General features: G+C 34.0%; 2 protein-coding genes across 5 annotated transcripts in view; one reads left to right on the top strand and one right to left on the bottom strand.

Moving 5' to 3' along the window:
• LOC113517998 (autophagy-related protein 2 homolog A) overlaps nt 1-11,036 on the top strand; it is a 35,178-nt gene extending 24,142 nt beyond the window's left edge. For 2 of the 4 annotated variants that reach the window (XM_052900620.1, XM_052900622.1), the window contains exons 29-38: nt 180-347; nt 1,424-1,583; nt 2,096-2,269; nt 2,734-2,905; nt 3,277-3,423; nt 4,220-4,347; nt 5,296-5,450; nt 6,153-6,317; nt 6,791-7,043; nt 7,930-11,036. In XM_052900620.1, the coding sequence (XP_052756580.1) occupies nt 180-347; nt 1,424-1,583; nt 2,096-2,269; nt 2,734-2,905; nt 3,277-3,423; nt 4,220-4,347; nt 5,296-5,450; nt 6,153-6,317; nt 6,791-7,043; nt 7,930-7,946 (1,539 nt within the window). In that variant the 3' untranslated portion in view covers nt 7,947-11,036. The remainder of the gene's footprint in view (nt 1-179; nt 348-1,423; nt 1,584-2,095; nt 2,270-2,733; nt 2,906-3,276; nt 3,424-4,219; nt 4,348-5,295; nt 5,451-6,152; nt 6,318-6,790; nt 7,044-7,929) is intronic. The other 2 variants (XM_052900623.1, XM_052900621.1) reach the window with 2 other exon arrangements.
• Nucleotides 11,037-11,999: 963 nt separating this feature from the next.
• Nucleotides 12,000-15,654, bottom strand: LOC113519664 (28S ribosomal protein S5, mitochondrial). Its single transcript, XM_026904820.3, has 7 exons — nt 15,400-15,654; nt 15,025-15,244; nt 14,719-14,852; nt 13,402-13,496; nt 13,092-13,227; nt 12,637-12,836; nt 12,000-12,420 (listed from the first exon to the last, which is right to left on the bottom strand). The coding sequence occupies exons 1-7, from the start codon at nt 15,542-15,544 to the stop codon at nt 12,064-12,066; spliced, it is 1,287 nt and encodes a 428-aa protein (XP_026760621.1). The 5' UTR covers nt 15,545-15,654; the 3' UTR covers nt 12,000-12,063.
• Between the last annotated feature and the right edge of the window lie 209 nt (nt 15,655-15,863).

Genomic DNA, 15,863 nt, shown 5'->3' on the forward strand with positions numbered 1-15,863 from the left:
CACGCTAGAAATTCTTATTTCAAAAATCTTGTTGAGTTTTTAGAAAATATATAACAAATACTATTAATTTTTTTTTTACACGCTTAATGCAAAGTAACGATATTATTTGTTACGAATGCATTTTTATTTTCAATATCCCAAGCAACGCGTTATTATCTACTTACGTAATTTAATTAAAGGTGAAATTCCAATACGACATATACCCAACGGGAGGCGTCCACGCATCTCGGCAAACATTGGCCATCAGCAAAATAGAAATCCTGGACCGGCTCGAGTGCAGCAACATTAACAAATTACTCAGTCAATACAAACTGAAAGACGAACCTGAAAGGAAGAATGCTCATATGGTATGTTGATAAATTACTTTCCATATCAACATCATTATTTTAATCTTTTTCTCTTAGTCCAGTGCTGAACAAAAACCCCTAGCTGATTATGAACTTTACCAGAGGGAGACTTTGTTCAAAAGTCGATTGCTTAGGTACCTCTTTCCCATTCGTATTTCAACCGTGAAGCAGTTGTGTTTGCATGGCTGTGTTTCGGTTTGAAGGGTGGAATATGGCGTGAATTTACTGGGTACATGTGGGGTATCATGAGCGAAACAGTATACTCTGTTATGTCCATGGTACTGCTCATGTCTATAGGCGACGGTTACCACTTTCCATCAGGTGGGTCGTCAGCTTGTTTGCCATTCTAAGTTGTATAAAAAAAAGAACTTCTATGCTTACCCATTTGAAATTAAATTTATTTGCATTAAACAGTCACACAAAATACTACTGTATTCTATGGCTTTGTCCACGCGAATCTGTATTTAAAATATTTTATCTGTAAGAATATAGGCTGTGTCGTCCCGGCTTAAAATAAGCTATTCCTTCCTCTCTTGGGTGTCTTAAGAGGTGACTAAGGGAGGGCGAGGGATGTGCAGCAGTATCTCTCTTAAAACATCTCCAATGTCTAACTACTACTTATAATATATTATTTCTGTGATATATTATTTTTATGATATATTATTTCTATGATATATCCTTTCCCGTGGGTGTCGTAAGAGGCAATTAAGGGAACTTAATGGCTGAAGTATGGGCAGCATCGCCCCTCTCAAAACATCACCAAAACCTAATTGCGGTTGCCAAGCCGCCTGCCAAGCGTGGCAATTACTGACAAACCCCCCAAGGGAGAGGTGTATGTTCAGCAGTGGACAGTTAAAGGCTGATGATTTGTAAGAATATAGCTTACTTGTGTATCAAATTTCATTCTAATTCGTTCATTCATTAAAGCTTGATTAAATAATATTAAAACATCTTTAAATTTATAATATTCTTTAGGTTTGATATTGCGATTGTTTGGCATATTTCTTATTAAATAAGCCTTCTCCGATACTCTCCTTTTCAGACACTAAAATTTCATATTTGGTATTTGTCCACAGTTAATAGTAAAAGCAGTACACCTACGGCAGGAGCCGGCTCTGTCTGCTCAAGAGTGCTGCCTGAAGGTGTCACTGTTGCCGCTCAGATTTAATCTTGACCAAGACACACTCGCTTTTTTGGTTGGATACTTCTCCAAACTAGGCACCGACGAAACGGGCAGTAAGTTATTACTTTATTAGTAATATTTGAAATTAAATATAACTATTTTTAACCATGCCTACAGCGTTCTTGCATTAAAAAAAAAGCGATAGAAGCTGTATAATAACCACGTGCCCCCCGCAAGCAAAAACCATGTCGTGGTATTTGCTGCAATCCTGTCCATACATTTCTCTAATATAGAGATGTTGCGGCGCTCGAAACAGCTGACAGTGCTAAATGTTCCTTGAATTAGTAACGTCCAACGTTACGTAATCTCAACGGTTTATTTCTGTATCATTTTTATTTTAATTCTGTATTTAGTTTTTTTTTTATACAACTTAGAATGACAAACAAGCTGACGGCCCACCTGATGAAAAGTGGTAACCGTTGCCTATAGACATGAGCAGTACCATGTACATAACAGAGTATACTGTTTCGCCCATGTTATTCCTCTGTACCCTGTAAATACCCTGTAAAAATATTTGATATATAGAATTAATTCTAACGTATGTATATCTTACATTGATCTTCAGTAGACGAAGAGAGCGCTAGCGTCCTGTCGTGTGGGTCGACGGCAGCGGATAGTTCGCGGCAGACGACGCCTACGCACCGGCCGCCCGTTATGAGCATCGCCAGCCACCTGCGTGACCCGCCACCCACGCCCACCTCGCTTGGCGATGCGGACTCGCTCTCGCTCAACGACGCCGGTTGGTAACAGTCTGTCCTCTCTTTCTTGCAGTATAAATTGGCACATCGATGAGTAGGATTAATAGGTCAGATGCAATTGTGCATCTTTCCATTCCAAGGATGTCGTAAAAGGTAACTAATGAAACATTTCATATTCACATCAATGTAAAAGGAACTACCCGAAATAAAACCCTACTTATCTACTAAACTGCCTAAACAACGTGATATAATGGTCTAATATTCTTTCTTATAGTAAAAAGCACATATATAGTAGCTAGTAAAATGTTTACATGCTGTATTATTCAGTAGTACTTTCATTATTCATTTTACACTAAAATACCTATAATTTCAGTATTCCAATGTACAATTAGTACACAATCTATCTAATTTTATTCATACTTTTTTGGTCCTTAGTGCCGGATACATCAATTGCACTTTCTATCGTATTTACTAATAGTCAATTAACATTACTTATAATTTATAGTGATACGCAACGAGGAGCCGCTAATGGAGACGTATGAAGCAGAGCGGCTTGTTTCTGAGAACCTGATTCAACTGGAAGAAGATTTCAATCGACTTGGTGTCAGTCAAGAGAAGCCTGTACCCAAGCTACCAGTTGATGCAGAACCAGTAGATGACTCGCCGATCTACTTCAGGTATAGTATATTTTTTTTATATTATTAAGTCCTAACTTTCTCTTTTTTCATTAACAATGATTTTGATATCAAAGATAGGTGTATAAACAGTTCATTCGCTATTGTCTTGATAAAGGTTGTGAAAAATTAATATTTAGTTTGATAAAAGTTCCAACTACATATATTATTGTTAAGTTACCTCAATATTTAAGAATTACTTATATAAATGAAACTTAAAAATTTGTTAAAAGTTTTTAAAAATGGCCTCAAAATATTTTATTCACCTACATATATTTTTGTCGAGTTTTTTGGACTGGTTTCTGGACCATGCAACATTCATGTGCATTTGTTATTAGGTTCATAAAATTATATACATGCATTAATGTTTGCAGACGTGTAGTGTTCTCACCTGAAGTGCCAGTGCGTTTGGATTACGTGGGCAAGCGAGTAGACCTGTCAGCGGGACCGGTTGCCGGCCTTCTGTTGGGGCTCGGCCAACTCAACTGCTCGGAACTCACACTTAAAAGGCTTGACTACAGGTACATATTAAGTATTCATTAAGGAATTTAAAATTATATAAAAAAAGCAACTTCAGTCTTGACAAAATTAGTAAGGAACCAGCTCCTTTTCTATTAAAAAAAAAACTATCGTCTAATTAATTCATTAATTTAGAAGTTTGAAAGGGTAAGCATTGTTGCATCAAAAAGTGTTGAATTTTTGTCATATCGGCAATGAAGTTCTAATATCGCGTAAGTAAAACTTGGCACTTTACAGGAGAGCAAGTCTCAATAAAATATGTATTACTCCAAATTCCAGTTAAGGTTTTTCAGAATAACTTTTGTTCCCCGCGCATATTTTCTTATACAATGTAACCCATTCAATAACCCAGGTAGTAAAGTTGCGATTTACTCTAACAATAATTTAGAATGGAAGAAATGTGTATTAAGTACTAATTTCACACATAATAACAAAAAAACATTTAATAGTAAACAAAAATAATTTAAAATAAAAAAGAAAAAACACTAAAATGATGCCACTCAGCCATAAAGTTCATATAAAATATTTTATACTTTAGTAATTTTAATACATTCAAAATGTTGCTACAGCAATATTTGCTGAATGGAAATTGAATGGTAACCCTGACTGTGCTGTTGATGTACCCTGATGGGGTACCAGTGAAGCGTGATGTCAATTTGCATATCATAACAAGCTCATTAGGTATTATCCACGCGATTCCCCCTGCAGACTATAACTGGATCGCGATTACTTTGACCTGGCAGGGTATATCATCACGCTATACATCCTGTTACCGATAATCCCTATCAATGTATCCAGATTGGGACTGCTGGGCCTGGAGAAGTTGGTCCAATGGGCATTACATGAATGGTTGACGGATATCAAGGCGCACCAGCTGCCTGGCCTACTAAGCGGCATCGGACCCATGCACTCGCTGCTTCAACTACGTGAGTTTGTGTATTGTGTTATTTTAGAAATTAATAATACACATATATCTATTGTTATATTATCTATGCTAATAAAAAAGTAGTATATTTTATTTTTTTGACGTTAAATTATTGATTATAGAAAAAAAAATCTACGCTGTTGTATTGGTAATGAATGAAATAATTGGTTGATACATTCGTGTTTTCATTTTTACATGATAGCGTGTAAATGCGTTGTAATATGCAATTTTTTTTATTTATATAAAATTTACGATTAGAATTATTTCTCTTCACACTTAAATCATGGAAAAAACGAGGAAAACATAAAAGAAATGTTTGCCCACGGATAAATGTGAGTTGATTTTTAATGTATTTTTAATACTGTTGTGGCAGTCCACAGTATAACGAACGACCATTACTCCAAAGCCTTTGGCGAATCAGAACAATTACAATTCTGAATGTGATTCAGGACTCGTTCCTTTGTCTTTGAAACGACTGATAAATAGATATATATAATTTATGTGCATTACTTACAACACACAAATAACAACTGACATATACAGCAGAAAGAGATAAAAGAATGCATAACGAAAAAAAATATATAAAATAATTTAAAAAAATTCTTTCATGTGTATGCCATAATAATAATTAATATAAGCCTTTATTTAAAAAGTAACATAATAAACAATTCAATAAAATTAATATTTTATAAGTAAATGTTTTGTCACTCCTGTCTTGTCCGAAGTCCTCCAGAGTCTTCCATTCTGTTCTATATTTGGCTATCTTTGTCCAAAGTGTACCTGTTACTGCTTTTATGTCTATAACCCATCGTGCCAATGATCTTCCCTATGGCGTGTGCCATAGTAACACAAAATGGTAATGGACTGGTAGGGGAAAGATTTTTTTAATGTATGATAAAGGTATACACTGGTAAAGATTTGTGTAGACATGTGGTGGGTGTGTGTACAGTGACGGGCATCCGCGACCTGGTGTGGCTGCCGGTGGAGCAGTGGCGGCGCGACGGGCGGCTGGTGCACGGGCTGCGGCGCGGCGCCGCCTCCTTCACCGCGCGCACCGCCGTCGCCGCGCTCGACATCACCACGCGCCTGCTGCACCTCATACAGGTACACACCAGCACCTCGCACGCGCTGCTACGTGGTCAACTCTTCGAGAGATCGCAGTGAGGCCAATAAACATACCCATTCAGAAACATGAGGCCTATAAAATCAAAGGCAGCTAAACGCCATTAAATCGATTTCATTTTCACTCTGTACTCAAATATGTCTCCTAATAAAAAGTTCTATTATTTAAAATTCAAATTATTACTAATATTCTATTTTTTTTTTTAATCTAATATCTGCACTCATGAAACAATAGTTAGGAATTAGGTTATAATTGGAATCCGTTTACAATTTTTTTTTTTTTTGATGGGTGAAAATGGTATGGTAACCGCGCCCGCGCTAACGGAATACGCTGGCGGAGCACTAGTGAAGGGTGATAGATGAGAATAAAAACAGGCCAGTTAGCCCATCATGATGCATTCATCAGGAATTAACCATGATAGTTTCCAGGGAGAACCGCGAGGAGGTCGACCTGGTTGGGTATATTGCTAGCAATGGGATTCTCAGTCTCCATTACTAACAATCCCTTTCCCCCCAATCCGTTTACAATAGTTTACATTGACAAGTTACATTAATATGCATCTATCAGAACAATATGGAATTATGTCGCTAGTGTTGCAATTCGAGAGTGCGAAACGTCTCGATTTCAATATCGAACTATTGGAATTTATTTAAATAGTAACCCCACTGTTTCTGGTTGTACAGGCGACGGCGGAGACGGCTTTCGACATGTTGACACCAAGCCCGACGCTGCAACTGCAGGACGCGTACAACCGCCGCCAGCGGCGCCGCCGACGACATCAGGATCCTTCGCGGCACCCCGCCGACATACGGGAGGGCGTCGCCACCGCCTACCAGACTGTCAAGGAGGTTAATAAAAAATCTCTATCTATAACACTCATATTGTAGCGTTACTAAAAAAATTTAATACATGTGAAGTTTGTTATAAAAATAAACTCACATCAAAACATCAGAGGTAGATTTTATAAAAAAAATCGTTTGCGTAATTACCTCTGTCCCATTCGTGTTTCACCCATGAAGGAATTGTGTTTGCATGGCTGTGTTTCGGTTTGAAGGGTGGCAGTAAATTTACAGGGTACAAAGATATAACACCTTAGTCTTTAGGAATAACAACGAAAAGGGGCTATCATTGGCGAAACAGTATACTCTGTTATGTCCATAGTACTCTTCATGTCTACAGACGATGGGTACCATTTTTAAATAGGTGAACCATCAGCTTGTTTACCATTCTAAATTTCTAAGAATTCCAACGTTGCTTTATCTCTGTATACATTCGCAAACATCAATTCTGTAAGTATATACAACCAGCGGTGTGGATGCAGGGGTTCGCGGAGACGGCGGCGACGATGGCGCTGGCGGCGCGCAGCTCGAGCGGCGCGGGCGTGCTGCGCCACCTGCCGGGCTGCGCCGTGGCGCCGCTGGCGCTCGCGGCGGCCGGCGCGGCCGACGTGCTCGGCGGCGTGCGCGCGCACCTCGCGCCGCACCAACGCCGCGACCTCGCCGACAAGTGGCGCCCCCACGCACGCCACCCGCACCACGACCACCACGACCACCACGCGCCCGCCGCCGACCGCGGTATGTACCACTAGGCGGCGTGCACACACTCATCTCGCGCCACACAATACCCATTACTACACTTTAAGCAGCACAGTGTGCTAAGTCCATAATTTGGACGCATTATTGTACTTTTGATTCACACAAACGTGAGAACGAACCGATACAAGTCTTCCATTTTTATTATTATTATTTCAGCTGTTAACTGCCCCCTGCTGAACATAGGCCTTCCCCATAAGCGAAGTATTGCCAGTAATTGCCATACTTAGCGGATTGGCAACCGCAATTAAACTTTCTTTTTTTAAGAGGGACACTGCTACCCCTCTTCCTTTATTCACCTCTTACGACTTCCACGGGAAAGGAAGAGGTAGCCCATTCTATGCCGGGATCAAACGGCAAGTGTATGGAATACTTGCCGTCATCACTTTATTATGGATAAAGTTTTCCAATCTCATATTCTTTTAAATCTAATTAATAAACCCTTTTAAAATGAAAAAATAATTACCAAATTTAACAGTACGAAAACGTTAAAGCTATTTGTGTCAATCCATAGAAACTTGAGTTCCCTAATTGTTCAGTCTTCAATAACTGGTTATTTAATTATATTTCGTTACTGTGAACTTTAATACCTCACACTGTAACTAAAACTCACCTTTTTCGCTCATGTTGGGGAATGAGCTCCCTGCCGAAGTTTTTCCTAGAGACTACAGTATGGAGTTTCTCAAAAAGAGTATATTAAAGTTTCTTCAGGATCGGCAACGCACACGTGACACTCTTAGTGTTGCAGGCGTACATGAGCTACAGTAATGTTTACCATCGGACGGGCTGTACGCTTTGTCATCTTCGTGGTATAAAAAAAAATCACACCACATAATTCCTGAATTATGAATTTTCCTTATTGTTTCAGAAGATGGAACCGACTAAACTGGATGCTTCCATCGTTTATGTGATGATCTCTCGCTCATCTATTTACTATACTGGTGAAGGTTCTGAATATTCATTTATATTGTGGATAAAATACAATAGTTTTATATTCAAAATGCTTGAACCTTGTAATGTTAGCGTGAACAAAAATGAACCTTAATTCTTTTATAATAAACCTCATAGAGGAGGTATCATTTATCAGTGAGAAGTGTATGTAATCCACGTCGATAGTTACGAATTTAAAAAAAAAAATCCCCTTTTTGTTTACGTGTGATGTAAGGCACTCTTGGAAAGGGCAGCTAAATATCACATTGGATTTTATTGAAATTTTATTAAAAAAAAAAAGTTTAACGCCACTTGTAATAGTGGTTTTATGTGATGTGTAGTTTTATAGATGCTAAGTTACAAACAACATGTCTTTTTACGAGTTTATTTTTAATTGGAAATACATAAAAAAATTACGTCTAATATTAAAATAAAATATGTAACACTTTTATTTACATTATGTAATATGGAGGTGTTTTATGATCAACTACCGGTATAAACATGTGTGTTTGTAACTAATTTTAATAGTGATATAATGTTATAGTATAAAAAATATTTTACGATTAGTGTGTTGACTATAGTGTTTTTTTTTATTTTTTATTATTATTTGCTTTGAACGTTAGTTGTGCTCATGATAATAATAGACGAGATTCTGACCGACATTTTTCTATACCAGTCTCAGAAGTTAAAATGTCAATTTGATACAACAGCGAAATCTTGATTGCAAGAACTAATATGAACTAATTTTCTTATAGATTTATACCAAAATTATTTTAATTTTTGTTCATAATGTTTTATACATTAATTTCGCGAAATTATTAAATTGAAATATTAGATTAAGAGATAGATTGATACTATGACAACGCATTACCATATTCTGCGTACTTGCACACACAAATTACATACTATAAAATATGTATATGCAACAACGCTTTCCTATATATAATGGAAGTTTTATATTAACATTATACACCTCCTTACAAAATGTATGCCCCAATATTATTTACGTATTATATTTTTTACCTGCACTTCACCAAGAGGAGACCACTCGTTCCTTCTTGAAAAAATGTATTCTTAATAATTTTATTTAAACCATTTGAAGCTTGCGTGATTATAATTAACGGACGTCGTTTTATAAATTTTTGTTGCTCCATATATTGTCCATTTGTCAGCAAATGAATATATTATGCTTATTAATAAGGGGCTAAGTTATGCGCTCAACAGATCACAACTCACGTTCCAAGCAAGAGGTACTGAGAACGATTTTGGGGCGTCATTTCTCTAAACTTATTTCTAAAATTAAAATTTCATTTTAATAGTACAGTGAAATCCTTATTCTAAAGACCAATATGAACTAAATTTTTAATAGATTTCAGTAAAAATTATTATAAATTTAGTTTATGATGGCTCACAAAAGAGTAATTTTGCGAAATTATCAAATAAAAATATTAGAAGTTTAAAGAAATGACGCCTAAGAATCTGCCCTACTGTCATTGTATAATAAATCTATAAGTTTAAAAATTCTTTTGTTAAGAATGTAATTATTGCGATCTCCTGTAGAATTGGATTTTACAATCATAATTGAAGGAAGCAAGATTAGTAAGAATATATGGCTTTTGGCCTCGTTTCTCTTTGGCTAACTCATAAAGTATCTGACTTTGGTATATAGAGTTTGGGATCAATTTTTCTGAACTTATTTCTATAAATAATATTTCAATTAGATATTATAGTGAAGTATTTATCTTATGAACCAATATAAATTAAATAAATTCCAAATAAATCTAAATGAAAATTATTGTAAATTTGCCCCCTTATTCATAAAAGCTGAAACATTTTTTACACTGTTATGTCACTTTCTAATAACATTCAAATTGGGAATTTAGCATAAAAGAAAGAAACAAAACAGTTCAATAGCTAAAGTAGGATTCATAAGAGGTTTAACGTTTTTATGAATAAGGGGGTTAATTCATAATGTCCATAAAGCAGAAATATCGCCTATCAAATTAAAATATTAGATTAACAGGTATACTTAGAGAAATGGTGCTTTAGAATGGAACTCATTACTTTTTAAATATATAAGTCTACATATATAATTTTAATTTTAAGACATGTTAAAATGATATATTTAGACTAGACTATAGATCTAAACTAGACAATTTTAATATTTTTTTAATAATTTTCAATGGTAATTTGATGAATATGAATGAGTATACTTTATTTGCATTATACAATATAGGAAATGAGCAAGGCAATTTACAAACTCAACGATACAATTGTATAAGTACAGTAAGGAGGTCTTATTGCTGAGAGCAATCTAATTTGATATTGAAATTACTTTTTTTATCGATACATGTCATAGAGTTTGTGGAGATCTACCTAACTATATAGTATACTGTAACGAAAATAGTAATAAAAAGAAAAATCTAAAGGAGATCGTTTTCTTCTTTCAAATATTTCATTCTTATCAAGACAATTAATCTAACTGATAGATGAACAAAAAAATATAATTAAAGATGAACGTTCGAATTGTATTAAGTGATTACGTTAATCAATTCCTGCGTTCAATACTGATGACAGTAACGCCACGCAAGCTAAAATGCTTTTCAATACAAGACTGTGGTGCTTAATTTATATGGCAGTCTGGCATTTTAGTGCATTTAGTGGCTTATTAAGGCTGTAATTACAATGTAAATATTTTTAACTTTGGAACGACTTGGGTGCCATGACATGATTGTAAATTTATTAAAAATGTTTTTTTTTTCGTTTTTCTATTATACCAAATATTATATGATTTACTTGAAGGTAGTAAGAAAACTGTGGTAGTTATTATATTTTATTCCTATAATAACTCATAGATACAATGTAGGTTATTTCAATACTGTGACATACGTTCTTATTGCGTGATTTTATTCCCTTATTTTACTAGACTAGTAAGAAACTATTCCATTTTATTTTGTTTTTACTGAAACTGGAAATGATAAGAAAAATTACTCCTTTTTGATATTTGAAATCAATCAACATCTATTAATAAATCGTTAAAATACATGGTATATTTTATTCAACCTACAAACTTCTTCCCCTTATAGAAGTACATACTTAACATGATTAAGATATGAGTTTTGTTATTAGCCGTCACCAGAGACTTTACTTGAATTGAAATTATAAAAGTAATTTAGCCCCAGAAGGATAAGTATAGCAGCCCCTCTAGATGTATTAAACAAGGGCGGGGGATTGTTAATAATAGAGACGTTAATTTCCATTGGTAGCCAAATATTCTATTAGGTGAACCTCCATGTAATGTCCCCTAGAAATCAACTACAATAGGCTAACTGACCTGATTTCATCCTCATCTATGATCACTCAATGGTGCGCCGCCTGCGTATACTGATAGCGCAGGTGAGGCTACCATTCCATTATCATCCATTAAAATGTGTTAAACTGATCTATTGGTAAATAAGTTATTAATAGCGCAAGCGTTAAAGAGGAAGGAAGGTGCGTGGAAGAACAAGACGCCAAACGACGCTATCTCGTAAAGTAATATTTGGACTGATAAAAATATGTGCCGACTGTCTGGGACCGTCATCCATCTATGTACCGTTATACAAGATCGTTCTATATTGACTAAGTGCGATCAAGCAATATTGTATTAATATTATTTTCTGGTATACAAAATTTAATAAATACACAATAATCTTTGCCTACTTAATAAAGAACTTGGTGCGAATAAATGTCTATCGATATAGTAAAAAATATGTGATGAGTAGCTTTTTATCTGTCTCAAGATTCATTTTCACAGGCTTTGCGAATAATAGGAGTTAATTCCCAGTACAATTTTATTTGAACTATTTTATTCTGAAATTAATTCCAGATAGAATGGAGAAAAAGCTACTGTTGACCGTTTCCTAATAGCATAAAATCATAAAAATATTTTCATACAATAAATATTAACATACAGTTAGAGCGAAGTAAAATTATTGATTAGTCCTCATTGATAGAAGAAAACAAAAATTTTATTTATAACTGTATTTATTTACAACTACATTATTCTAAATAATTAGAATCTAATATACAATTACGCATCTGACTGCGTTTGTTCTTCGGGGTACTTATCTGTTAAGAAACTCTTAATTTCACCATATTCCACCTTCAGGTTCAATCGAATTTTCTCATGGTTCCTGTACCTTTCATACTTCTTCAGATAGATATCATAATGCGGCATAGTCTCATAGAAGCGTGGGAACTTCTTTTTCCTTAATATGACTTTGTCATTCATTACATATTGGATAAAATCTAACGTTTCATTTTGAGATATCTGTTCTTTGGTTCTGACCTCACTGGGACTGGCGACCACTTTAGGATAATGCTCATTTTCAGCTCTGTATTCTACCAGATGAAGCTTTTTCTCTTCAGCCAATTGTTGATGAGATCTCTGTAATAATTAAAATTATGAAATTTTATATACCATGAATATTTAGTACAATGTATATGAAAATTTTTCACATTAGTTTTATTAAATGGAGAGACTAAATTTATTTCATGAAATATGTAGAGATGTTTCTAAATTATATGGTCAGGTTTACTTATGTGAACTAATAATAGGCATAACTCAAATAATAGGTATTTGAGATTTATAAATATTTTTTACCTGTTGCAACAATCCGATGAAAAATGCTTTGACAATATGTTGCAAGTTAGTGGAACCTTCAACTTTAGCCCTCAAGTCCTTTATACCAATTGCCTGGCAGATTTCTCTAATAGCTCTATGACACTTCAAACCATAACCTTCATTTTTCATTTGTACAAAAATCTTTGTTCTTCCAAATCCAGTATAAAAGTCATGGAAAACTAAAACACACACATAAAAAGAGGTTTTATAATTTATTTATGTAAGATGACAGAGTCTAAACATGTTTTTCTTATTCCCAAGATGTAGTAAGAGACTACTAAAGAAATAAATACATAAGATTAAAAAAACTCTAACATCTTAGACCAGAATTCTCTTCTATAAAGAGAACTATGTCAGAGTCTAGCAATGGGACATGGAACAGTGTTGATAAGGTAAGGACAATATATATTGTCATGTAAAGAAAATATAATTACTTGTATGACCATTGTAGATTTCAAAATGCATCAATTTTTGTCCAGCTCTATTCTTTGCTTTTCTTAATGCTGCGGGTGCCTCCTTCGCCTTACCAAATCCAAATCCAGCAAGACCTTGCCCATTCCCTGTAACTACCTGAAATAGATTTTTAATGCATGTATAGAAATAAAATATACCAAACATTTTCAGATTTTGCACTAACATGTAACATATATTTATTATTAAATAGAAATATATTCTAAATCTATTCTATAAAACTAACAAAAATTTGCAACAGTTTTAAATATGGTTTATGAATTAGAGTCATACCATTGCCTGGTAATTTCGAGTACGGCCTAGACTCCCCTTCATGATCAGCAAGGATCTCAGTTGCAGAACTTTTGTATCAAAACCAGTAAATTCATCTGCAATACAAAACATATATATTAGAATAGTATTATATATTAGAATCAATATCAAGTTGATTGAGTTATATAAATTTATTGTTAACATTATTCCTTTATTGTGGAAACCTATGTTCTTTTTTTAATGTGTAAAGTGAATTTTACGAAGTATAGTTTTGTTGTTTACAACAATTGCTTTGGCTTCATTAAAAATACTTCCACATGAAGTTGAGACAATTATTAAAAAAGACAAACATGATAAAATCATAAAATTCCCATTATATATAGATATATACAAGCATACTTTCATCATTATCCAGCTAGTACTCTATACTAACCATTTATATTGTGCAGGACATAAAAATTAATAAACACTTACAAATTAATAAATACCTATAAATTAATGAATACCTATAAATTAATAAATACCTATAAATTAATGAATTACCTATAAATTAATAAATCCCTATAAATTAATGAATTACCCATAAATTAATAAATCCCTATAAATTAATGAATTACCCATAAATTAATGAATTACCCATAAATTAATGAATACCTATAAATTAATGAATTACCTATAAATTAATGAATACCTGTAAATTAAGGAATACCTATAAATTAAGGAATACTTATAAATTAAGGAATACCTATAAATTAAGGAATACCTATAAATTAAGGAATACTTATAAATTAATAAATACATAATAAAATTTCTTTCATTATGGGTATTCAACCATTTATTTCATCATTTGTTCACACATGTGTCCTTGTATCAATTCTATTCAACCGTAGTTTTTTACCTACTATTTTGTACTTTCAAAAATAGAAAAAGCAATGAAAAATACAACTTCTAGATGATGTATCAAGATAAAATGTACACCATATTTTAAATTAGACCTTTAGGAACATAACTAAGAAAACCACATCAAAATAAGTGCAATAGTTTTTGTATTATGTTGGAAGAAACATAGACAGTCAAAATTAACTAAATATTTTAGCCTTTATTGGCCTTATTAAGATACCTCATACAAATATCTCCCATGTACTGACATCTTCTAGTTACAATTTTATTATATTAGCAAGATTAGCCATTACCTGTCTACTTTATAAAGAAACTAACTTCAGAATATGAAATATAATACTTCTTATTTTAATAGTTTCTGTTAGATAAATGCATAAATAGACTGCCAACAAAAACATAGGTTATTAATGATGTTTTTATATGTGTGAATTAGATTACCTTCTCCCACTGGATCTGGCGGTCCAATACTGCGACCTGGCATTCGAGATCCAGACCATCCTCTTTCAATAGGACTAAGCTTAAGGCGTCTAAACTTTGTCATAGAATCTCTTAGCTTGATTAGCTTCTCCATCCTATATAATAAAATTGAATAATTACATTTATATATATAATTAACACTTGACAAAATACTACAATAAACCCATGGACTATCCCGGCACATTTAGCTTTATTATTGGGCCACTGAGTATTAGTACAGACAACTCAGACTGATTCAAAAAGCCAAAAAAAGCACAAGAATATTACCTTTCTGGATCATCAGGTAGTCTTTGCTGTTTTAGTAATTCTCTGCCTCTGATCACAGGCGCCGACAGGCCCGGCCATAACATATTAATTTTTCCAACACCAATCATTTGACCACGGTTCAGATCGCGTATTCTAATGCGTCCGGCACCTTTGCCACGACCTTTTTTCGCACCTGCATTACTTACTGAGGTCACAGATTTCCATAACTTATCAGCCGGTACTACAAATGGGAAATATAAATATTTAATATATTACCAGGCTACTAAGAATCACAAAATCAAGATTCAATTCGAACGCAGTAAAATAAACGAGTTAATTATTTAATCCCAATATTTTTCTTATCGTAAAATCTCTATATAGTATATATTTACTTACATTTATTAAAAAAATTAACACAAGCTACAGGCGAAACGCTGAAGAACTTTAGGTTATAGGGAACATGTTGAAACGAAGTTTGTTTGACTATCATAGGTAGTGGTTTACATATCATACTTCTAAAGGCTAGCAATTTTGAAGCCATTTTTAAATATGGATTGCTTTGAAATTCAGATTTACAAAACAAATATTATTTTATTTAATACATGTAATCTGCTACATTTTACAGTAGACAGAATAGAAATATATGTGAACTATATGATCTGGCAGTGACATTTATTGTCAACTTTTTGACATTAACAAGTATGACATTCATGAAGTTGTCGCAAGACAGATTAAGGATAATTACTGCATAATGCCTGCACCAACCCCATTTACGCAGCCATAACAAACCTTCTACCTATTTTCGCAGGGGGGAAGGGATTGTTAGTAACACGAACTACTAGTTCCATTACTAGCAATAT

The sequence above is a fragment of the Galleria mellonella genome, unplaced genomic scaffold (assembly GCF_026898425.1).
Source record: "Galleria mellonella isolate WM207_F2 unplaced genomic scaffold, CSIRO_AGI_GalMel_v1 utg65, whole genome shotgun sequence".
Classification (NCBI taxonomy): Eukaryota; Metazoa; Arthropoda; class Insecta; order Lepidoptera; family Pyralidae; genus Galleria; species Galleria mellonella.